The sequence below is a fragment of the Stegostoma tigrinum genome, chromosome 1 (assembly GCF_030684315.1).
Source record: "Stegostoma tigrinum isolate sSteTig4 chromosome 1, sSteTig4.hap1, whole genome shotgun sequence".
In the NCBI taxonomy this organism is placed as follows: domain Eukaryota; kingdom Metazoa; phylum Chordata; class Chondrichthyes; order Orectolobiformes; family Stegostomatidae; genus Stegostoma; species Stegostoma tigrinum.
In genome coordinates, this window is record NC_081354.1 from 101,072,658 (window position 1) to 101,099,203 (window position 26,546).

Genomic DNA, 26,546 nt, shown 5'->3' on the forward strand with positions numbered 1-26,546 from the left:
ATCAAGAAGAAACAAAAAAGAGCAGAGAAGCAGTGTAGTGAAGATATGAATGATAATTGAAGTGTGACAGGATAGGGCACGTAGCAGTTACATTTGGCAGCAGCTCATTGCATGCTTCATCCAGTTCCATCTTCACCACCATTTCCTCTATGCTCCACGGACACCATCCTCTTCTCCCCTTCATCATGCAAGTGGGTATCGCCAATACCCTAGCTTCAATACATCAACATGACTAAATCATACAACATTGGCATTTCAAAACATCATTCTGAAGCTCGGCAACACTTACGCTTCTGCCAGATAACTTTGTGCGTAGGAAAACTAAGCATCTACATACGATGCATCTGTTTCAAATATAAATTCATAGTGTCATTAGGGCAAAAGATGAGGCAATTTGGCCCGTCAGGTCCAAACCTGTTCTTTCTAGAATTGAATACAGATTTAAATTAAAACAATTCAAGTTACTTGTAGAATACAAGCCCAGGACTCCATAAAAGCATGCTAAAATGACAAATCTTTAAAAGGGTAAAACTATTTGACTAGCCCATCCAAAGTCAGGACAGCAAAAAACACTGCAAAACACAGATTTCTCCATGCAGTGAACATTGTGCATGATATACAACATTTGCAAAAAGAAATGTTGAATTCATTAGATAAAAAAAGTTATGAAATTTCAATTTTGGCTTGCAAGTAGATTCAAGAAATCAAATATCTGCAGAACTTGTATTCAAAGATCCTTGGAACGTTTGTCGTTTAGTCTTCATCACCGCACAAGGAAAGAAGCCACAGAATCTTCAGGCTTTTGACATTTCATTCTGCAAGTCTCCATTTCTTCCATAGGTTTCTTTGTTGCATAAATGCTGTGACACTCCTGTTGTTGACTGTTTGGTAATCAATTAGTAAAACTGATGAATTTTGCTGCTTTAAATGAGCTCCTTCTGTAGCCAGGACCTTTTTTTTTTAAAAGAGCTTATCATAAATTTTCTCTCTTTTTTCTTCATCTTTGCTGTCTGATATATGGCTTTTCCCATGTTTCTTCAGTTTACCTTCTTTAAACTTTTATGCATCTTCACTAAAGTCTATGGTAGGCTCTCGTATGTTTCCTGGTTAACTTCTGGGATCTCACTTAGGCATCTAGGTTTAACTACCACATTGATCTGTTTTCCTGTTTCTTCTGTTTAATAGGACATTTTGACAAGTAAGAGACTACACTTATTACCTCCATTTGCCTTTGAGACCACCTGATCACCAAGTTTCAAAGTTCATCAACCCAAGAATTTTCCAGCCCATCAGTAACCATTAATCTGTCCACATCTTCTTGTTGTCTCCCACAACTTATATTATCAACAAGCTTAGTGAGTAATGCATCTATTTCTTAATCTAAATCATTAATATGGATGACATACAGCTGAGGCCTAGCAAATATGCTTTGGCACAACCCAGCCATTTGAAAATGTCCTATTTTCCTGCTCTCAAAGCCTTGTCTCCTGACCATGAACCAATCCCTACCTATGCTAAGATATCAACCTTAACTCCACGAGGCCTCATCTTGCATGGTACCTTTTTGAACAATTTCTGGAAATCCAAGTAAATTTCCTCTTCTGCTTCCTCTTTACCTACTATCCTAGTTATAATCTCAAAAATTGTTAATAAATTTGTCAAACACATGGACCATGTTTGATCATACTGCTCCTTAACACACATTAGTTTTCATTCTGCTCTGCCTTTCAACCTACTCTTGTTGATTTTGGCATCTTTTCTTTCCAATACAGCACCACAGTTTTAACATATGAAATCCAACTTGTCAAAGAATGTTTCACTAAGTTACTACCCTTTTAAGGCAGCATGGGATTGGTACATAATACTGTAATACTGCCAGACTTGACAAATTAGTTACCTTTGTGTTGAAATTCAGTGCGTTCTGTGATGTCTTGTAAAGCTCTGGATATTTCAACATGTTTTCCTTTCGGCATGATCTCTCAAATATTCCCAAAGTGAGGGGAGGCAGAGCTGTGAAAATCTGACACATACACAGGTAAATAAGGTTTGTTTCTTACTTTCAAATAAAAATATTAAGCTGGCACTGCAAAATATCAAGATTGAGAGGTCAACTGCTGAATGTCATACAGTAACTGTGTGCCATTGGTGTAGGAGATAGCCTTCCATGTCACGTACATCTTTTCCAACCATAACTATTATTAGCAGTAGCTTGACTTATGTAAAGTACAAATTGAGATTTACTAATCATGTCAATTTGAAATGTTCATTTCAGTTTATAGAGAAAGAAATGTACTGTACCACCTTTTCTGATTGCACTATGAGGTTCAAGGGTACATTGATATATTGTAACCCATAAATCCCTAGGACACTTACTATAAATTGTACCATTTAAACCAGTGAGTTATCAGTTGGAGAGAGATAATGGGAACTGCAGATGCTGGAGAATCCAAGATAACAAAGTGTGAAGTTGGATGAACACAGCAGGCCAAGCAACATCTTAGGAGCACAAAAGCTGATGTTTCGGTTATCAGTTAGATCATATTCAACTGAACTTTGAAATGTTTTCCATCACATATCTGTGGCAATCGTCAAAATAAATATAAGAATATTTGACTTTCGTGGTTAACCTTTCTTGGAAGCTCAGTAACGGCAAAGATTTGGGTCATTGAATTTTAAGCTATCCACTTTACCATCTGTATCAAAATTGTGGAATTATTCAAATTTGACTGAGTAGAGGTGAAATTGGTCTGCTACCTGGAAATCACTTGCCAAATGTGTTTGTGATGCACGCAGCTCAAAATATACGATTTTGTGAAGAAATTCTGCTACAAATGGTAATGGTGACTCATGCATCAGAAAGACTCTGATTTCAGATCAGAACAGTGAAGCTGATCAGTAGGTTACAAAATTCTAATTAGATTTGGATACCCTGCCAACTGTGTTTTGAAATCTATTGGCTAACATATTACCAGTATTTTCATCACAAACAGCAGGCAAGCATCAATACGAGCCGAGCTTCCTCAGCAACCCGTCAGTGTACGGGGTCGAGAGTTTCCACATTAACCTATGAGTGGGCATCAACTCAAGCACAATTTTGATCTGTATCTGGGATCTTCCAGCAATGCAACATTTAAGCAGAATTTACAAATACAGAGACCTTGGCAAGAAGCAGTGACTATTCATCACACTAAGTTATTGAACTGAGCCTTTGATACTCCTGGTGACTTTCAATGTTGACAAATGTGAGTAAGGCTGTTAATAAGGGCTAAATTACTGATAATGTCGGGTGGAATTGAGACAGAACTGCATAATTTTGTTATCATGAACAGGATGATGATATAATTGGATGAGGGTATACAGGCAATCCTGTATACCATCAACTTGAACTGAATATTCAGTCACATGTACACTTACGACATTGTAGAGACCAATGCACCATCGTTCAAATAGAATCTGGCCCGAGAAACCATTCACAAAGGCAAACCAGATCTGAAGATAAAATAAAACTACGTTAGTAATGGATTCTCATAAAATAAAAAGACTTCATAAAAATGCTTTCATGTAAAAACGTACTTTGTTTCACAACAGCCAGATAGCACAAAGATTTTATAGAATAAACCTAATGAAGTGAAAATTGGGTCTGCCAGAACCTTGACAGAACAATCCAAATCAAATTCAACTTCTTTATTATATGCAAGTTTGATTGTTATCTGGATCTAAATTCAAGTTATTGGACTGTTGAATACTTTTTCACAGGAAAATAACTGAGGCAGAGAACGCCTATATTTCAAAGATTAAATGGATAAATATTAAAAGTACAGAAAGATCCAGTAACATAAGATATAACCAGGCAATATAATTTAAATTTGAATGCTTTCATTAGTTCACACTGTCAGACAACTTAAAAATAAGTTTTTTTGTTGTAAAGAGGCCATAGAGAATTATTATCTTGCCTGAGGCAGCTTTGGGTTGTTACTTTTCCGAGTATCTGATTAGTGTGGGGTAGTGGGTAAATTAGACAATGTTTAAACAAATTTCATTCTCGTTAGACTGAATAAATAGTTGCTGACAAAAACTTAATTCTAGTAACTGACATACTATAATTGGCTGATTGAAATCATACATCAGAAAAGAAAGGGCAAGGCAATTAGTTTGACTGAAAATGTTTAAGCTAGGTCAATAGGTAGGAGGTACAGTAGTCTAGTAACTTAACCACAGAGTTAGGAGCAATGAGTAACCACAGCTCAAATTCCACTTTGGCCTTTTGACAATATAATTCAGCTTGAGGGAAAAGAAAATAGAAAAAAAGGAACTTGCATTAGTAAATGTGATCACAAAGTTGCCAAATTGTGGTAAAAGCCTAATAGGTTCACAAATGTTCTTTTAGGAAAGGAAACGTGTTGCCCTCATCAGACCTGGATTTTGTGTAACTCCAGCGGGAGGCGATGGCTTAATAGTATTTTCGCTGGACTGTTAATCCAGAGACCCAGAAAACATTCTGGGGACCCGGGTTTGAAGTCTACCACAGCAGATGGTGGAATTTGAATTCAATAAATGTCTAGAATTAAGGATCTAATGATGACCGTAAATCCATTGTCGATGGTCGGAAAAAAAATGCAACTGGTTCACTGATGTCCTTTAGGGAAGGAAACTGCCATCCTTACCTGATCTGGCCTACATGTGATTCCAAACCCACAGCAATGTGGTTGACTCTGAACTGTCCTTTGGGCAATTGGGGATGGGCAATAAATGTTGCCTAGTCAGCGAATGCCCCCATCCCATGAATGAAGAAAGAAAAAAGCTCGACACCAATTAAAGGTTCTGGATGATTGGCCTTTTAATCGTTCTGTAAAGAACAGATTTTTTAAGAGCAGAAAATTATGAATCACTGATTTTAAAGCTTTTATCACTCTTGGGATGTCCCTCTCGTGGGCTAGATATTCATTGTCTACACGCAGTTGCCCTTGGGATGGATGTGAACTGCCTTCTTTAACTGCAGCAGTCCATTTGATGCAAATAGATCCTCAGGGCCATTAGGGAAGGAACTCCAGGATTCAGACTTAACAGTGAACAAACAGTGATACATTTCCAAGGATTGATGGCGAGTGGCTTGGAGGGGAGCTTGCAAATGGTGGGGTTCCCATGTATCTGCTGCTCACTTGTTCTTCCAGGTGGTAGTGGTCATTAATTTGGAAGATGCTGTCTAAGAAGCCTTGGTAAATTTCTGCAATGCATTTTGTAGATGGTACACACTTATTATTGAGCATCAGTAGTGGAGAGGATGAATATTTGTGGATATAATGTCAATCAAATGGTGTGCTTTCTCCTGGATAATTCAAGTTTCTTGAGTGTTGTTGAAGCTGCATTAATCCAGGCAAGTGGGGAGTGTGACTTGTAGCTGTTGGTTTGGCTTTGTTAAGTGAGACGGGGAAATCACCTGGCGCAGGATTCCTAGCCTACCTGCTCTTGTAGCCACAATATTTATGTGGTTACTCCAGTTCAGTGCCTGATCAAATGGGAACCCCAGGAAGGCGTGTTACAGAGGGGGAATGGCCAAACTCCTCAGATAGTTAAACCAATGCACAAACCCAAATTTGCAACAATGGGTTTAGAGGTTCCCTTCTAATAATTATCTCCAAAAACCCAGAGAAGATCACCTCTCCCCTCATAATCTAATAAAAGAGTGGTTAAAAAGGAAGAAAATTCCTGATCTCTACTTTACAAGTGACAAGAAACAATTTATTTATTTAACCCAGCAATGCACAAATTAACAGATTACTAACAAATCAACAATTCCCGTTTAGACTAATTACCTCCTAACTGATTCAAATTCTACTGGAATACTGTTCAAATAAACACAAATCCTACTTAATAAACCCAATTAATATTAAAACAATAAATTAAAACTTAATCTCTCTCAGTTTGCACAGACTGTCTCTGGAATATTCTGTCCTCTCCACTCTCTTTCACAGATGACTTTCTTCCACTAAACTTGCTGTAAGAGATGTCTCTTCTGTGTAATTTCTTCAATGAGGACTTTGAGTTAAATTACCACGTACCCTTGATAAATTAGATGGGCTTTCCCTGAAAGCTAAATGGTGCTAACTCTTGGCAGGTAGCAGTTGACTCTAAAATTTTCCAAATGCCCTTGTCTTATTTACCCGTAATGACATAAAATTTCATGCCATCCCTAATGGTACTTGTGTCTAGTTCCAGCACATAGACTGTGGTGATTCAAGAAGGCAGCTCACCATCACTTCAAGGTCAAGTGGCGGTGGGCTATGAACACTGGCCCAGCCCATGAAATCCATAAAAGAATAAAAAAAAGTCTAAAATGGTTTAAATGAAGTACTGACACAGTTATAAAAGCAACTTAATTCCCGATATCATAGTAATAAGCAAAATTACATCAATTCCTCCAGCCTAAGAAAATGTTTACCCATCAAGATAATTCTAAACACTGGACAGTTGTAGAAAGACTCTTCACAATATTCTACAATTACATTTGAATAGGAATAGGCTATTCAGTTCCTCCAACTGTTCCAACCAATTAAATCACAATTGACTGGTAACTCAGAGATAACAAAGTGGGGAGCTGGATGAATACAGCAGGCCAAGCAGCATCTTAGGAGCACAAAAGCTGACGTTTTCTGATGAAGGGTCTAGGCCCGAAACATCAGCTTTTGTGCTCCTCTGATGCTGCTTGGCCTGCTGTGTTCATCCAGCCTCACACTTTGTTATCTCGGATTCTCCAGCATCTGCAGTTCCCATTGTCTCTGATCTGTAACTCAACTCCATTGGCCTGACTTCTCTCCAGCCTTTTTTCAAAAGTATGTGAGAAGTCCAATGGAGGAGCACACACAAATTAACAGCAACCTCAGGATTTAAATTAAAAAAGCTGAAATAAAAAATTATCATCGAGTCTTGATCTGTTCCTACCAACTCCATTCTAAAGAGTTGGCACCAGATTTCTGTTACTTTCTGTCTGTGATAAAACACTTTCTGATTTGACTCCCGAATGACCTGCTTTAATTTTAATATCTTAGATTCCCTGACCAAAATAAGTAGTATTGTTGTATTAAATCCTTTCCATTCTATTTAAATACTCCAACTATAATATTCCTCAAGATTCAAGGGAATACAAACCACGTTTCCGCAACTTTGGCTCAGTTTAGTCCTTCATTTTTCTTATTACTTATGATCTTTTTAAAAAAAAATGGGATCTGATCAAGGCTCGAAAACTATAGTGCCACCTCCTCACTTTCATATTTAAATTCCCGAGAGAAAAGGCCAACATTCTTCTGGACATGTTGATTAGTTGTGTTAGCCCATCATGATTTGCATGCACGGATGTTTAAATTATTTTTCTCCTCCACACATCTGAGACTTTTACAATCAAGAAAATATTTCAATTTGTCTTTCTCAAACTGAAATGGATGACTTCACACTTCTCTACATTGAACTCCACTTGCTGTAGGTTTGTTTGTTCACTTCATCTGTTTATGTTCATTTGGAACTTTCCCCGCTCATTCGTAAAACTTACTTAGCTCCTAACTAGTGCAATTTGGAACTTATGATCTTTGACTACCAGTTCCTTGGTCCAATAATTTATTATACCTGGTGAAAAGTTAATGCAAAAATTCAATTCTTGCATTTAAGAAAAACTATTAAGCTTCCAAACCAAGCATCTTTTGCAAGTGCATCCATACACTCTACCACGTTAGTGACTGCCACGAAAGAAAGAGATCAGTCAATCATGATCCATCCTTCAGAACATGATGCTGGCTATTTGCTCAGTTCATACTTGTCCTAGTGTTCAAACATTCCTGTCTTCAATGACAGATTTCATTAACATTCTATAATGTTAAGAAATAACTTGGACTTGGGAGTCGAACAAATTCAAAAACATTTTCTAGCATTCCATTTTTTACATTTTTTAAAATCAGTGATTAGCTGGTAGAGGTCACAATATGGTTGTACTGCATAGCTGCAGTTTGACCTTCTATCATTCTGAGCAATGAGAATGAATCAAGAACACCACAGCAAACCAAATCTACCACAGTCAGAGCTTCTGTTTCCCAAAAACATCTCCAGGAACAGAACACCTAGTCAACTGCTAATTCTCAGGAGTCTGTCACACATCTTATGGGGTCAATTTTAATTCTAATTGGTCAACATATCATTTAGATTTCATTGCACATGATTTTCCCATGCAATTTTAGCCTTTTGAAATATAGTTACTGCTTTCATGTCAAGAAATATGTAGCTCAGTAGATATTCTGCTTTTTTACAAAATATAAATTTCAATTTTCAAGTACCTTTTCACCAAGTTGTGCAAAGTTGAAAGATTTCTTATGGTCTAAAGTCATAAGAACCAAAATAACACAATACAAGACAAACAGATTTATGTTGGTAGTCCAGCGAAACATGTCTATTGTAAGAATGTGATGAAATATAATTTTTTACATCACATTTAAACCACTGTGTGGAGTCCACAAATTCTTGGAATGTTTGACAGCTCGCACATGGTAAACACAAATTTCATTGAAAGACAGCCCATCTGACAATGCAGTCATCACTAAACTGGTGGCCTGATTATTTTCCAACCAAAAAGCGATGCAGTGCAAGGGTGTACTATGATGTTATGTATGCTTTCAAATACAGTCTCAAGAACACCACTTTATACTTATATAGTCAAAAGTTGGTACCAAATTCCTGAATATCCATGCCAAAAACATTCTTAGAGGTGCATCCACTCCACAATGCAACTTTCATTTGCCAAAAAAAGGTTATCTACCAAACTGTTAAATTCCTTTATGGTTCTAAGAGCATAAGAACTGGGAGGACTAGGCAATTCAGCCCTTCTAGACTGTTTTGCCATTCAATATAATCATGGCTGATCACATCTTCACTTCAATTCAACTGTCCCACCTGCTCTCCGTCACAATTCAACTCAATACCTCTTAAAAATCTACCTCCTTAAATGCATTCAGCGTCCTGGTGTTCTCCCCACCCTGGGGTTGTGAATTCCATAGTTTCACGGCTCTCAGAAGTAATTTCTTCTCATCTCTACTTTAAATTTACTATCCCTTAGCCTGAAACTATGGCCTCTTACTCTAGATTGGCCCACTAGATGAAACATCAGCTCTTTGTCAATTCCCTTTAGTGTGTTTGTGCACATAGCACAGTCTATAACTGAGCATGAGAGAATCACTAGATTATTTTTAAAATACATGTTTGTGTGGATAACAGATGGTAAACACATATTATATACAAACACACATTTACATGGGTATTCACAGAATCACACAATCATTTTCTCTCCAATGCAAACATGATAACTAAACGTATTTTGAAAAAGCTAATAAAGAAACAAAAATGTAATAACAAGGGTAGAAATTACAGTCAAGGCAAATGGAACAGTGAATACAGAATTAAATAATAATTGTATGTTTTGGACAAACATTCGGGCCTCAGGTACAAATGTAATGAACTTAAACTAACAGGTAGTGCAAATTAAGGAAGTTAATTTGAAAAACTTAATGATTTGTGTAGCTATTTAAAAATCTCATTAAAAATTGTGAATGCTCCCAGATCTGAATCAAATAGTCATTCGATTGAGATTTGCTGAAAAAGGCATTTTGTCAAAACTTTTCCTCTTGTATTTATTAAGACAGTTTAGCATCTTAGAATCTTGCAGTATAGGAGGAGGCCATTCGACCCATCATGTCTGTACTGGTTCCAAAAAGAGCTACTATACTTTTGTCATTCTCTGGCCCTATTTCTGTAACCTTCCAAATTCACCTTTTTCAAATATACATCAAGTTCTTTTTTGAAACCTCCTATGGAATCCACCTCCACCACTTTCCTAGGCAGCGTATCCCAAGCTCTAACCATTTTGAGTAAAGAAATTTCTCATGTCACTCCTGGTTTCACTGCTGACAGTTCTGAAATTGTGGCACCTAGTTACTGACAGATCAAATAGTGAGAACAGAATATCCCTCTTTACCCTAACAACATTGTTTAAGAGGTCAATTTTTAAACACCTCTGTTTTAAGAAGTAGTTCAATTTCTCTAATTTTCTTGTATCTAAAATCCTTCATTATTGGTCTCATTCTAGTAAAACTCTCTTCAGGGCTTTAACATCTGCCGTTAAATGAGGTGCCCAGAGCTCGAAATGATATTCCAAATGTGTACTGACCAATGAACTATAGACATGTAGCATTACTTCCTTGCTTTTATACTCTTCGCCTCTATGCATAACCCCAAGGATCCTATAAGCCCTCTTAAAAACTGTCTCAACTTGCCTGGCCACTAAATTCAGCTGCTAGGTGCCTGGCTACTTGACCAACTCATCATTATCCCTCGGAAGTTGCTCAGCATCATCCTCACAATTCAGTATTTTCCATAGCTTAGTATCACCTGCAAATTTAAGAGACTTGTCCTCAACACCCATCTCCAAATTGTTTACATAAAACCAGAAGTAAGGATCGCTACACTAATTCCTGGAGAATACCATTTTCAACGAGTCTCCAATATGAGAAATACTGATATATACCTCCCCTCTTTTAGCCAACTTCTAATCCATGCTGCTGAGGAATCAATGAGACCTCCCCCCCCCCTCATCCTACTAAACTCAGAATAAAGACCCAGATTTCTCAACTTCTCCACATGTGATAAGTCCTTCATCCCCAGGACTGCTTTTGTAAACCTCCTTTGGACCTTCTCCAAGGCCAGCATATCTTAGATACAGGGCCCAAAACTGCTCACAATATTCCAAATGCAATCTGACTGGAGCCTTCTTTAGCCTCAGCAGTACATCTCTATTCTTGTATTCTAGCCCCCTTGAAATGAATGCTAACATTGTATTTCCATTCCTAAATACCAACTGAACTGCATGTTAACTTTGAGAGAATCCTGAACTAGGACTTCCAAGTCTTTTGTGATTTCTAAAGCCCTTTTCCATTTAGAAAACAGACAACGCCTTTATTTTTCACACTCAAGTGCATAACCTCACACTTTCCCACACTGTATTCCATCTGCTATTTCTTTGCCCACTTTCCTAGCCTGTCAGAGTCCTTTCGCAGCCTCCCTGCTGCCACATCACTCCCTGACCTTCTGCCTGTCTTTGTGTCAGCTGCAAATTTAGCAACTCAGCTCCTTCATTCAGATTAATAATGTATATAGTGAACAGTTGCGATCCCAGCACAGACCCCTGCAGAACACCATGCATCACCAGCTGCCATTCTGAAATAGAGCCCATTATCCCCATTCTCTGCTTTCTGCCAGTCAGCCAATCCCATATTCATGCCAGCACCTTGCCCCTAACACCATGGGCTCTTATCTTATTTTGCAGCATTCTTTGCAGCACCTTCTCAAAAGCCTACTAGAAATCCAAACAGATCATGTCTACTGGCCCTCCTTTGTCTAATTTGCTCATTACCACCTCAAAGAATTCCAACAGATTTGTCAGGCATGTCCTTCTCTTGGTGAAGCCATGCTGACTTAGACCTATTTTCCCAGGCACTTGCAAGTACTCTGCAATCTCATCCTTAATAATGAACTCTAAAATCTTGACAATGACAATGACCGACGTCAGACCAACCGGCTTACAGTTTCTGGTCTTCTGTCTTTTATTTAAGAAGGGAGGGGCTTTTACAGTAGCCATTTTCCAGCCCTCTGGGACTCTCCCTGACACCAGTGATTCCTGAAAGATCACCACCAACGTTTTAACAATTTCCTCTGCTACATCTGGTCTGGGTGATTTAACCACTTTCTGACCTTTCTGCTTCTTCAGCACGTGCTTCTTACAGATGGCTCCCACACTCACCTCTATCCCCTGACACTCTAAATTCTGGTTTGCCACTGGTGTCTTCCACTGTGAAAGCTGATGCAAAGAATTTAACTGAATCATTCAAAGATTACTTTGAAGGGCTTTTCCCAAGCTTAGGAACGGAGCAGCACAAGAAATGGGAGCCAAAAAGAACGAAGTTCAACCAGCTCATTTTCAATCATACTGCAAGCTGTATAAAATGATCCGACACTGTTGATTAATCATGAAAATCAATTTGCAATTACTCCACCACACATCAAGAAATGCGACAAGGAATACCCCTGAGGTGTGTGTTTTGGGAACACAGGTCTAAATTCACCTGTTAGCTCAACTTTGCTATACTTACTACAAATTATGTCACAAATTATTTGCATTGGTTATATCAAAATGTTTTTGAAATAAATCTAATATGTATTTGATTGAAACAATATTAACAGCTTCCATGACGCCTTAAGCAATGCGTTCCGTCAGTTGACCACTTACTGAACTAATAGGACTGAGCTTAAGTCACTCAATATCTATCCACTTGCACAGAGGTAAAGTTGGCTGGATTGTTTCTGCTAGTAGCAAAAACTGCAGATGTTGCAGTCAGAGACAACACAGTGCAGAGTTGAAGGAACACAGCAGGCCAGGCAGCATCAGAGGAGTAGGAAAGTTGACATTTCAGGTCGGGACTCTTCTTCAGAAATGATGAGGAGCAAAGGAGCTGGGAAATAAATAGAGAGGAGAGGGGTGGGACTGGAGAAGGTAGGTAGGATGGTGAAAAGTGAATGCAGGTAGGGATTGGTCAGTGGGAGAGAAGATGGACAGGTTGTCTCAGGTCAAGGAGGTGGAGATGAGAGGGGATGTTGGACCTGGGGACGAGGCCAAGGGTGGGGATATTTTAAAACTAGTGAATTCCATGTTGAGGGCATCGGGCTGTAGGCTCTCGAGTAGGAATAGGAGGTGCTGCTCCTCCAGTTGTCCGGCAGTATCACAGTGAGACTACAGGAGGCAAAGGATGGACATGTCACTTGGCAAGTGGGGGGGGGCAATTAAAATGGTTGGAGATGGGAAGATGTTGTCATTTGCCATGTATAGACCGCAGATGCTCTACAAGATGGCGTCTAAATCTACGCTTGATCTCATCGATATGCAGGAGGCCACATCAGGAGCACTGGATATAGTCGCTCAAGTTGGTGGATGTACAGGTGAACCCCTGCTTGATATGAAAGTTTGTTTTGTGCTTTGGATGGAGTGAGCGGGAAGGTGTAGGGGCAGATGTAGTACTTCCTGTGGTTGCAGGGAAAGGTGCTAGGGTCAGTTAGGAATGTGGAGCAGATGTGGGAGTCACGGAGAGAGTGATCCCTAAAAAAAGGCAGATAGGGATGGGGAGGGAATCATCTCTTTGGTTGTGGGGTCAGATTGTAGGTGGCGGAACTGGCAGAGAATGATACTTTGAATACTAAGATTGGGAGGTGGTATATGAGGACAAGTGGGATTCTATCTTTATTTTTGTTGGGAGGAGGGAACGTGAGGGCAGAGGTGCAGGAAATGCAAGAAATGCATTTGAAGACATTGTCAATCACCAGAGAGGGCTAGTTATTGTCCTTGAAATAGGAGGACGTCTGGGAAGTTCAGGAGTGGAATGCCCCATCTTAGGGGCAGACGTGCGGGAGGATTTGGGAATAGGGGATCACATTCTTCCAGGAGGGTAGGTGAAAGGAGGTGTAGTCTAGGTAGCTGTGAGAGTTGATGGGCTTGAAATCGACGTCACTTTCGAGGCGGTCACCAGAGATGGAGACAGAGGGGTCCAGGAAGGGGAGGGAGGTATCGGAGATGGTCCAGGTGAGTTTGAGGTTGGGGTGAAAGGTGTTAGTAAAGTTGATGAACTGTTCAAGTTCCTCGTTGGAGCAGCAATACAGTCATCGATGTAGTGGAAGAACAGGTGGGGGATAGTGACAGTGCAACAATGGAAGAGGGACTTTACCACATGTCATACGTGTCCCTACACCTCCCCCCTCACCTTCATTCAAGGCCTATTGCAAACTTTTCATATCAGATGGGGGTTCACCTGCACATCTGTCAACTTAGTCTACTGTGTCCACTGTTCCCGATGTGGCATCCTCTACATTGGTGAGACCAAGGGTAGACTTGAAGACCGTTTTTAGAGCATCTGTGCTCTGTATGTGTCTAATGACAACACTTCCTGGTCGCCAACATTTTAACTCCCCCGCCCACTCCCTGGGTGACATGTCCATCCTGGGCCTCCTCTAGTGTCACAATGACGCCACATGCAAACTGGAGGAGCAACACCTTATAATTCCACCTTGGGAATCTACAGCCCGATGGCCTAAATATGGAATTTACCAGTTTAAAATCTCGACAGACCAAGCCTCATCCCACGCCTCATCCTCCCTTTCATCCCTGCCTCCTTGACCCTGTCCCTCTTCTCTCCCACCTATCTGCCCTTCCCATCCCACTGCCCAATCCTCATCACTACCTGCAAACATCGAATACCATCCCAACTACCTTACCCAGCCCCACCCAACCCCTTACTGTTTATTTCTGAGCTCCCTGACCCCTCCCCATTTCTGAAGTGTCCCGGCTTGAAACATCAGCGGTCCTGCTCCTCAGATACTGGCCTGGCGTACTGTGTTCCTCCAGCTCGCTAATGTCTCTGAACTTTGGTTTAGAGCATGATTCATCCATGGTGCACAATGAAATTATTTGATGGTGACAGTGGTTTGTATTAATGGCTTCTCTGCCAAAAACTCTCCTTCTAGCCTCCGTGGACAAGTAGAAGAGAATCATCCTGAGCGGAGCGGGAAATGATCAGACACTTAAATAAAAGACCTGCTCGCTGTGGTTGGTATTACTGCACTCTGCTGCACTCCCCTGTTTTCAGGTATCTTACTTTTAAACAAAAGGAGCCTGAATCCACAAAAATATTGAGAAGGATTGCTGTACAATATTTTAAGAACCATTCGAAGTATTTGATTCATTTAATTTTAAACAAAATGGTGCATTTTAACTGTTCTCAATATTTAGATCTCAGAATTATTAATCATTGAGCTAAAAAAACTGTAATGAAGTATTGTCGATGTTGTGAAATTCTAACTGCTTCCTCTTAGTGGTATAGCTCAGACCTAGTAAATACAGCACTGGATGAACTGATAAGTGTTACTGTGGTACAAAGTATTAAGTACCTGTCCACCATTAACACGACAGTGTGTTTCAACATGAGTAATTTGCTGACCACTCACTTATTTCATACATTTGGTCAATTGATCCCAGACAATGTTTAAAGTCAACATTAAAACATTTTCAAAACTCTGACTATTTGAGACTTTTGAAATAATATTTATACCAAGGATATTATATGTTCAATGAATATGCTGAATATAACAGCACTCAGTTCTCCTGTTGGATTCCCGAAGAAAATTTGACAGGCTTCACAGAATGCATGTAAAAACTATCCAAGAGTTACCATGTCACAGCAGCTCTGTAACACTCCACGGTTCATTAAATCTGATTACAGAAGCATGAATCACTACAAATTCCCCATTTACTAATTTGTATCCCAGCTGGCCTCCAGATGAACAGTCCCTGCACACACATCAACCAACTTGTATCGCTTGGATGAATGTGCAAACATATTTGAAAAACAAATGTCTATAACTTAAGATAGAAAAAACAAAACCAGGTTAACCATTTGGCTCATTTTATTTAAACAGACTTAATAGAAAATCATGAAACAAACTTATTGAGATATTGCTCAAGAGTCATTATCAACAGATTCCTTCTCACAATCTGCTAGGCATGTGTGATTTTGATAAAGTTTGCACGTCACGATTGACAGAGACAGATGCATAGTGTTGAGCATTTTGGAGCGGGTAGAATGATTTTAAAGTATTTCAAATTAATGCCATTCTGGGCAAGATTTACAAAAGCATTTTCTGAACTTATTTCCAATATTCTTTTTAGTTCTTCCATACCACTCCCATTATCCTCAAACTAATGATACCACTTCAGAACTGACCACTAAGTAATAGGCAATGACAACCTAAAGGTTAACTTGTCCATTAAGGTTCTGCCCTTTCCTCTGGGAACTAACTACAACTATAGTCAGATTGGGTCTCTTAAAACAGTAGCTAGGTCTCTACTGGAGCAATTAGCCCTAGGCATTAGATTCTTGCAGCTACTGGAGTTCAACATGATGTTGGTAGCAAAATACTCATTATTCTTAGTCATTATATCCCATGCACTAAGAGACCAGCTGTGGTCACACTAAGTTTTACAATTTTAATTTTCAAGTTAGGACTTGACAATAACAAAAGTGCAGTAAATTGCAACATACTGGCACAATGAGAAAGCTACACTGGCCGTGAAAATAAGCCTGCTGCGTGAGTTCACCATAATGGGCTCTGAAAATCCATGATTTTTATTAAAAAATTCCAAAACACTCACGTCTTCTTTTAGTGTAAACAAATGGGAAGTTTTGAGAAGATAAATTAATAGGCTGTTAGGAGATGAAAGGTAGGCATTTAATGTCCGAACAAGAGAGATCAACATTTATGTGTATACTTTATTCCAGTTTAAATTGTTACATTTATACTATAATACTTATCTAATAATTGTACAGTACATGATAACAAACTTTGTTCACAGCTACTGGATATCTTCCTAAAACATGATGTACCTTGTAAGATACTTTACAAATTACTATCCATATTGCTCAAGGCACTCCAGCTTTCCTGCTGAACTACGGTGGGAGAATTGTGTATGATGTTTATGTTTGAAAATAGCTATTTAACCTATTTTCCAGGGCTCTCTGATGAAGGGTCTAGGCCCGAAACGTCAGCTTTTGTGCTCCTGAGATGCTGCTTGGCCTGCTGTGTTCATCCAGCCTCACACTTTATTTTCCTGGGAGTTCTATTGATCTTCTGAAAGCTACTCAGAAAACCCATATACTGTGGTTCCTTTATAGTGATCACCCTGGATCAATTGTGATTAAAGATGCATTAGATACAAATGATCATTTTTGGCACTTGGATTTAAAAAAGGCAGATAGATTTTGCTTGGTACTGATATTTAAGAACGAACACAGGTCGAAATGTCATTTGGATTTTCAGAGACAGTCATTTGATGACTAAAGTTCATCAGTTTCAAGATGACGTATAACAGCAGTCAAACGCCTGTGTGGAGAACCCCTGTGGTGGTAATGTATAAAATTTTTATGTTGTTGGGTTTCCTTCTATCAGGAGGATTAAGAGTTTTTTTTTAATTCAGTTCAGAAGAACCAGTCACCTTAACCGAAGCGATTTCTAGTTTGCTATGAAGTGTTTGAATCCAAACCTGCAAGCTTTGAGAACTGAAATTCTAGGTGATCAGCATTCAGAGACTCATGCCAGCAGAGGCAGAAAGAAAATGTAAAATTGTTTCCACAGAATCAAGAAAAAGAAACTGGTAAGCATCAATTAAGTCACAACATCTTTTGGGAAAAAAAGCGACAGAGGTGCTATTTCTTTGGGATTTGACCTCTTAACAGATTGCGATAGGAAACAGGCTGAGAATTTGATTTAACTGGCTGGTGTTAAGATCTTTCAGTATTCTACATTTATAGATTTGTACGTTTATATCTTCATTTCTATAATAAACTTAACTTTAGTTGTTAACAAGCACCTTCAGCTTGACGTGAATACGCTTCACTGATTAAACACCATATTAACCCCCTCCTTGCTACACTCTGAAGTCTCCACTCACTTTAAGAAGTCCACCGTCCTCCCAGTACCAGAGAAAACACATGAAACATGTCTCAACGATTAACGTCCAGTCGCTCTGACCTCCACAATCGTGAAGTGCTTCAACAGGCTGGTCATGGCCCAGTGCAACTAGAGCTTCCCAGCCTGACTTGATCCCCTGCAATTTGCCTACTAAAGAAATAGGTCCACAGTGGACACCAATTCCCTAGCCCTAAACTCATCCCTGGAATATCTGGATAACAAGGACACCTACATCAGAGTCCTACTTATCGACCACAGCACCATCTTCAACACTATAATCCCTAATAAGCTAACCTCAAAACTCTTGAGACCTAGCTCTCAGCTCTGCCCTCTGTAACTGCAGACCCACAGACCAAAATCAGTGAAAACAACTATGCTTCCTCCACAATAATCCTCAACACCAGCGCTCCACACTGATGTATCCTCAGCCCCCTATTGTACTTCCCTGTTCACCTATGACTGTATAGCCAAATTCTGTAGAAACACCATCTACAAGTTTGCTGAAAACACCACTGTGGTAAGCCAGATATCAAACAGCGATGATTCAGAACACAGGATGGAGATCGAGTGCTTGGTGTCATGATGCAATGATAACCATCTCTTTCTCAATTTCAGCAAAACAACAGAACTGATCATTCACTTCAGGAAGAAAGGAGGGGGATGTATCAGGGTCAAGAGCATCAACTTCTTAGAAGTGACAATAACTGACAACCTGCCCTGGACCTCCCATGTAGATGAGATGGTCAAGGAGGCACAACAACACACCTGTCCGTTCTCAGGAAAAATCTGGCATATCCTTAAGGACCCTCGCCAACCTTTATGGATGCACTACAGAAAGTATTCTATCTAGGCGCATAATGGCTTGGAATGGGAACTGCTCTGCCAGGAATGTAAGAAACTACAGAGAGTTGCACGCATGGCCCAGGCATACCTCGAAACCAACTTCCCATCCACGGACTCCATTTTCGCTTCTCATTGCCATGGGAAGGCTGCCAACATCAAAGACTCTTCCCATCTTGGTAATGCTCTCTTCCCACCCCTTCCCTAGGCAGCAGAGGCAGAAGCTTGAACACAAGAACCGCTTCTTCCCTGCTATTATACTGCTGAATGAACATCTTTAACTTCAAATAATTTTGATCTTTCTAATGTTGATCTTGCTTTGTGCACCTCCTGTGCAGCTGTAACCTTGTACGCCTCATTCTGTCTAAGCACCAATAATGTCTATGTCCTTGTTTGCTTTGACAATGCCTATACGGTTTGCAGAACAAAGCTTTTCATTGTACTTAGGTGCATGTGGCTCCAATAAATCAAACCAAATCAAATTAACCCGTTCAATATTAACATGTTATGCTGCAATTATATAAAACCCCAGTTACGAGTTCAGTGTGGAAATCTGGGCAATGTATCTCAGGAAGGATAATTTGACCCTGGAGGGAAGTTCACAAGGGTGTTTCCTGGAATTCAGGAATTAAGATGAGGAAAGATTAGGCAAATTAGTCCTTTATTCTCTAGAATTTAGAAGGTTAAGGGGTGATCTAATCAAGATTTTAAGGATATTAACAAGGAAAGACAGGCTAGATAAAAGGCAACAAGGTGTAGAGCTGGATGAGCACAGCAGGTCAAGAAGCATCAGAGGAGCAGGAAAGCTGACGTTTTGGACCTAGACCCTTCTTCAGAAATGATAGCCTTCCTGCTCCTCTGATGCTGCTTGGCCTGCTGTGTTCATCCAGCTCTACACTTTGTTATCTCAGAATATCCGGCATCTGCAGTTCCTGCTATCTCTAGATAAAAGATAACCTATTTCCACTAGGTGAAGATTCTAGAACCAGGGGCATAGTCTAAGAATTAGGGCCAGACCATGCAGAAGAAATGTCAGAAAGCACTTCTATACTCAAAGAGAAGTGAAGGTTTGGAACGGTTTTCCTCAAGAGGCAGTTGATACTAATTCAACTGTCAAATTTAAATCTGAGGTAGACAAAGTTTTATTAAACAAGGCTATGTAAGGGTATGAACCCAAGGCAGGCATATAGACTTAAGCAACAGTGCAGCCATGATCTTGTTGAATGGCAGAGTAGGCTCAATGGGCTGAACAGTCTACTCCTGTTCCTATGTGGTTCAGTGTCCTAATAGGTCTACAGGTGCAAGTGTGGGGGTGCCAGCTAGATTATGCTCAAGAAAGAGTTGCTTGTATGTTGTATGCTACATACTTCATAAACTTCACCTAGAAATTCTATTGATACAGGGGAACAGTAGCAGCAAATCTGTCACAGAAGAAAGATGAAGGGTAATAAGAAATTACAGGAGGTAGTCTTTGAAATCAGTCATTTTAATAACCAACTCAAATGACTCCTACATCAAATTACTTTATTAAGTATAAAGCAAAGCCAAGACCAGAAATCATACATGAGGAATGGGCTGCCCAAATCTACCCATGACAGTGCAATAGACCTGGCAGTAAAAATGGCCTTGGCCTTTTACCCAGCTATCCCAGTGTGATTCTTGTCTGCCTCAAAAGCACTTCTAAAGTAGGAACCTCAAGTTCGATGTGTATGCACAGGTGGCTACAAAGCGTACAGACCTGAGATTTCACACTATCCAATCAATGGATGGATTATTTTTCTTTAATCTGCTCCCTTTCAAATGCTCTCACTTCACTCCTCTCGGCATTGAGCTGGAACAGTGGGCAAACAGAACTGAAGACTACACGATAGTTCTGCTCTCAAAGCTTCTTTGTATGTTTCTACAGGGAAGGCATTTCCTGCCACCAGGTGGCAAGCAGGTTTGAACAGTAGCCTTGAGAAACACTAAAAAACTAAATGATATTGGGAAGGAAGCACCTCGGCACGTAGTCTCTGAGTACCCTGTGTACTAATCATCTCTTTCAGTTCTGCTACTTCAGAATTACCCATTATCCAAGTTAACTGAGTGTATGTCAAGGCTCAAGCATATAATAACTGCTGAATGCATGATGATAAATTATATTTTACTCAAAACAGACATGTAGTATTAGTTTGTGCAGCCTTACCAGTATTCACTGACGCAGTCACCCTATACTACAACTAAGGAAAACAGGGATTCACACACAAAAGGCTAAACTTTAGTCTGGCGTAACAGTGTGGAGCTGGAGGAAGACAGCAGGCCAGGCAGCATCAGAGGAACACGAAAGCTGACATTTCGGGTCAGGACAATTCTTCAGAAAAAAAACTTTAGTCTAATTAATTCAATGTCCTCTCTCTATCTCTTAATGCTACAAAATAAAAATAGCTGGTCATCATTTTACTGCAATCAGGAAGCTAGTTCACCATTTGGTTGACATATTTCCCAAGATGCATAAGTAGCTTTCCTATTGAACCCCTTGTCAAACCTTCAGCAAATGTTTCTTTAATTCTGGCAAATTTTAATGTCAATCGGTGAGTGCTTTTTACAGGGATCCAATGACCTGAGACCAGCTTCAAGTGGAAGACCTTGTTCATGAAATATTGCTAACAGCTGAATAAGAGCTCTTGGTAGTATTAAGCATTTTTCCTGGATGTAATTTTAGACGGTAGCAAAAGAGTGAAAACCATTGTCAAAAAAAGAAATGGGTATTGAGACAGCAACGAAGTAGCTTACCTCAATAATGTAAAGGACTATGTTCTTATAAAAGCAGTACAAGATACACTTTGCAACGCGATTATAGTTCCAGGCTCCATGGACAAGCAGCAAGTTCTTCAGATATTTGAACTAGAAACAATATGGTCATTATATAACAATGAAAAAGAAAAGCTAGGCTGAAACATCAGATATTTTCCATTTCCACCATGCAACAAAATATATCAAAAAACCTTGGCAATGTTTTCTCATAGATCACGAAAGCAATGATAGTATAATGGTTATGATATTGAACCATTCCATACTCACCTTTGACAGTTTGAAGTGACAATCTGAATTCAGTTTTTTTAAGGAGTTTGGAAACCAAGAAAGTTAACATCAGTAACCAGGAAGGCTTTATATTTCTGTAAAAACCTAATAAGTCTATTTAGCTCCATCAGCATATTTGTATTCACTATTCTACTAGCACTGCTCTTCTAGCATTGTTACAATGAAATGGCAACTCACTCTCAATTTTAATTTGGTCTCCAACTGTTGATTTTATATTTCCTCTGACTGCATCCAACCTACTAGACTGTTTGCAATTTTAAATTGAACATGCCAGACTGACTCAAAAGAAGCGGAAGTGTCCAGACAATATCCATTTGTTACTATTTTGTTTTTGCAGGATGTTTATTTAATGGGAATTCTTGCTCCAGACCTCCATCCAGAATTTCAGGGCTGACCTATATTTAGAGATGGCCCAGTCAGACAGACACGTTCAAAAGATCAGCCAGTAGAACCAAGATTGAACTTGGGAGGGTTAATTTAGCTGAAAATGCAGAAGGGACCCAATACAGAAAGGAATGGACTGATAAGGTGCTGCTGGGATCGCCAACTTTGGAGAAATTGCTAGGAAGCTCGCAGGAAGATGATCCGAGGAATGTGATACAATCTGTGCAAAAGGTAATTAAAAATAAGGACAAGCAACTTTGGTTCTGTATACATTATATTCTTAAAATAAAAGGTTTTTATTTGTAATTTGTCCGTAATTTATTTGATCTTAGCCTGTGTGTGTCATTGATAAGGTCAGCAGTAATTGTCAGTTCTAATAGCCTTCTTGCAACTCTGCATTTCATCAATGGGGCCGTTATGGAGGTTACGCCATGATTTAGCCCAGAGATGAAGTAGTAATGGGTCAGAGTCAGGATGGGAAATAACTTGAAGGGAAACTTACTGGTGGTGGTGTACTCATGTTCCTTTTGGTCTTGTCCTTCTCTGTGGTAGTGGGTCATAGGCTTGGAAGATGCTGCCATGGCAGCATTGGCAGGTTACCGCTGTGTATCTTGCAGACAGCACATGCCGCTGCCACGGGCATCAGTGGACGAGAGACTGAATGTTTAGGTGGTGTGCTGCTTTATCCCAGATGGTGCTATGCTTCTTCAGTATTGTTGCATTTGCACTCATCTCAGTAAGTAACATTCCTGTCTTGTGCTTTACAATTGGGGACAGGCTTCAGGAAATCCGGAGTTGGGGTACTCACTGAGAATTTCCAGCTTCTGACAGTCTCGCACGCACCCACAGTATTTCATGGTCTAGTTAAGCTCCTGGTCAGTGGGAATCCCCAAGACGGTCTTTGTGGGATGTGACTTGAACATCATGGAGAGACCGTTAGACTCTTGTTGTCGGGCATTTCTGTGGCTTGGAAGCCACTGGCCACTTATGAACTCAAGCCTGAAACATCCTGGCCTTGTTACAGACAAGTACGATTGTTTTAGCACCTGTGGGTAGTAAATGTTGCTCAATCCTGTGCAATCATCAGCTAACATTCCAGTCCTGACCTTCTATTGGAGGGAAGGCAATTGACTAAGCAACTGAGGATGTTGGACTGTTACTCCTGCAGTGACATCCTCACATGAGACGACTGGGCTCCAAAACACCACAACCATCTTTAGTTGTATTGTATGATTCCAACTAGTTGGAAGCTTTATCCTTGATTCTCACTGACTGAGTCTAATTCCTATGGGTCCAACATTGACAGGTATTGAAATAAGATCACAAGCCATATATTTTTGAAGTTGAAAAACTTTTCAAGTAGGAAATTAGCATGACAATCAACAGTATGGATGAAAACTGCCTCAGTTGAATACTGTTTGGGTTAATGAGGCAAAGGAACAATAAAGGATTATTTCATTCACTGTCACTCATTATAATTGTGTTTAATGCCAGCAACATTGAAACACATCAAAATTGATTTTACAGACTGAAGGTCAAAGTTTATTTGTACATCAAATTATTATTTTCTATTCAGTTACCTGTGCTATAGAATAATCAGATGAATTAGCTGCTTGTAGACCCTCATTTCCACTTATTCCAACACCAACATGCGCTGTTTGGATCATGCCAACATCATTCGCTCCATCACCTATTGCTAATGTTATGACTTTCACCTGTTTCTTCACCATGTCAACAATTTCTGATTTCTGAAGAGGAGAAACTCTGAACAAAATGAAATAGAAATATAAATCAGCGTGAATCAAGAGTGAAACAGAACCTTGGTAACCTCGAAGAATGCTTTTGATTGCTTCTTGATTCTCTGAACAATAGGTGCCGTTCCTATGGTACGCTCAGTGCACACTTTTGAGCAACACTTCTGTGTCACTTCAATCAATTATAGGAAAATTTCTTCTGCTCAAACTACCGCCAAACTCCCAGACCCAATGCTTGGCGTTCATTTTCATTTTCTCAAAGGCTACAGCAAGTGACACAGAAAGGACAAATCTATTCACCAGTTTTTAACAAAGTATAAATGCTTCCCATTGTAAATAATGATTGGCCCAGTTAGGATATTGTGTAATTTCTCTCATCAGGCTGCTTCCAGAAAGTCAGCGTGAGTGGTGGTGATGATATTGGAGACAAGGAGGGTGACGGGTGCAAGAAGTGGTGATAGTTGTAAGGGTGGTGGGTTAACTTTCCTGTGGGGCGCAGAGGAGCACTCGGAGCATTAGGCAGGCCATTAAACCAGAATTCATACCTAGAAGTGGCCTCCACTGTCTGGTATGGGGTTCAAACTCAGTGACTACAATGTTAATGTTAAAGGCAGCAAAGACCCACTCTGACATTTAGGGTAAATAAATAGAACAAAAATGCGCAGAAGCAATTCTATACAAGAACAAGCCTCGTTACAGTCTTAGGTTACCTGAAACATCAACGCAGCAGTGTCAAATTTTATGCCTTTGCATTGGCACCAGCACCTGATTAATGTTGGATATTTATTCAACCAATTTAAAAATAACTTTTCCAATGTAGCCTATTCACTTAACTTTAACATAACAACCAAGTCAGAAGTTATGTTGGTTTTCCAGGGAGATAATCCTATCAGTTTTTTGATGCTAGAGTGACTGGGTTTAAATAATACATCTATTGTATACAAATAAGCATATTATACCAGTATTCAAATGATTAAGAATAACAGATACCTATGTGGCTGTTATATAACTTTAAAGCATCCGAATATTTGTGAAATATTTTGCAATTTTATTACATGCTGTCATATACTGCTTTGGAACAAGCTTTAAAGCAACGTTTTTACAAACAGTATGGGGGGGGCAGCATGGTGGCTCAGTGGTTAGCAGTGCTGCCTCACAGCGCCAGGGGCCTGGGTTCTATTCCATCCTTGGGCGGCACTCTATGTTGTTCGCACATTCTCCCAGTGTCTGTGTGGGTTTCTGCTGGATGCGCCGGTTTCCTCCCACAGTCCAAAGATGAGCAGGCTAGGTGGATTGGCCTTGCTAAATTGCCAATTGTGTTCAGGGATGTGTAGATTGGATGTGTTAGCCATGGGAAATGCAGGGTTACAGGGAACGGGCAGGGGGATGGGTCTGGGTGGGATGCTCTTTGGAGGGTCAGTGTGCACCTGTTGGGCTGAAGGGCCTGTTTCCACATGGTAGGGATTCGACGATTCCTTGAGAGCCTTCTTATCACAGGCTCACTGCGGAAGGTTGTCCCAGCAGAAATTTATCTTTCATCAGTGAGATAAAATAAAAAGTACAATCCCTGGTAATCACAAGGTGGCAGGGCCTACTTCTGTCAACACAGAATAATTTATACTTAAAAGAAAATGTGTCAGGTTTCTGCTAAATAGAAAGTCCAGTTGTCTGCATTTAAATGTGTGTTTTTTTGAAATGTCTGAGTACATAATGACTTGAAAGGGTGGTTTTTACAAATATTGGCTTCAATGAGTAAGTTTCATATGCATAATTAGAAAGTTCACTTTCACATAATCAGTTCAATTTATTTTCAAAAGAAATCACTCGAGTAAGGCCTATGCACTGGTATTGACATTTTTCCTGGATAACAGGAATGAATAGATATTACGTAGTATATTTAGTTTTATAGAGAGTAAATATATTATCAGGCATATGATTATAACAGTTATCCTGATTATGTAATTCCTTATGCACATTTCAAATTATTTTTAATTATCATAAAATGCCATTTTGTGCTAGGGTGAGACATAGTATGTTGGACAATTTTTTTTTCATGGTTCCCTACTCTTAAATAGTAGAAAGATGTGCAGAATATTGCTTGTGTGTACATAATGGGAGGAACTTCACAATGCATTAAAGTCACATATTTTTGCGCTAATCAGAATTTAATTCATCTGAACAAAATCAAAATAGCATTCATAAAATACACTTCTTCTAGCTTACCGGCAACAGATGACTGCCTTGCAAGACAAAGCAAGATCCAAAAATGACTGTCGCACTCCAAATGTCAGAGCATATTTAAGAGTTTTGCCATCTATAATTAGTGCAAAGTCATTATCCTTCCGTAAAGCATCACCTAGCGTATTGCAGTGATGAATGAGTGTTTCCCTTGTCATCTGTGAATTAATTTTGACAGAAGTGAATAAGTTTACACTGAAGCAAAGCATTCACAGAAAACTGGAAGTCACCGTACTTCTAAAGGAATGAACTGAAACCAAAGATTGAATTTTTACTGAAGGACTCGCCAACAAACAATAGCTGGTTCAATAACTTATTACATTTTCATTTTCCCAACAAAAAAATAATAACATAATGATTAGAGAGATAGTAGGAACTGCTGATGCTGGAGAATCTGAGACAATGAGGTATAGAGCTGGATGAACACAGCAGGCCAAGCAGCAGAGGAGCAGGAAAGCTGACGTTTCGGGTCGAGACCCTTGTTCAGAAATGGGGGAAGGGAAGGGGATTCTGAAATAAATAGGGAGGGGGGGGGGGCAGATAGATGATGGATAAAGGAGAAGATAGGTGGAGAGGTGACAGACAGGTCAAAGAGATGGCGTTTGATCCAGTAAAGATGAATGCAGGTGGGGAGTTAGGGAGGCGATACGG

At 39.7% G+C, this 26,546-nt stretch overlaps 1 protein-coding gene across 5 annotated transcripts in view; it reads right to left on the reverse strand.

Annotated features, from left to right (window-relative positions):
- Positions 1–26,546, reverse strand: part of atp8a1 (ATPase phospholipid transporting 8A1) — a 348,145-nt gene that overhangs the window by 78,081 nt on the left and 243,518 nt on the right. For 4 of the 5 annotated variants that reach the window (XM_059647433.1, XM_059647431.1, XM_059647443.1 and 1 more), the window contains 5 exons: positions 25,881–26,053; positions 23,484–23,667; positions 21,211–21,321; positions 3,415–3,489; positions 1,898–2,020 (listed from right to left, as the gene is read on the reverse strand). In XM_059647433.1, the coding sequence (XP_059503416.1) occupies positions 1,898–2,020; positions 3,415–3,489; positions 21,211–21,321; positions 23,484–23,667; positions 25,881–26,053 (666 nt within the window). The remainder of the gene's footprint in view (positions 1–1,897; positions 2,021–3,414; positions 3,490–21,210; positions 21,322–23,483; positions 23,668–25,880; positions 26,054–26,546) is intronic. The other variant, XM_059647441.1, reaches the window with a different exon arrangement.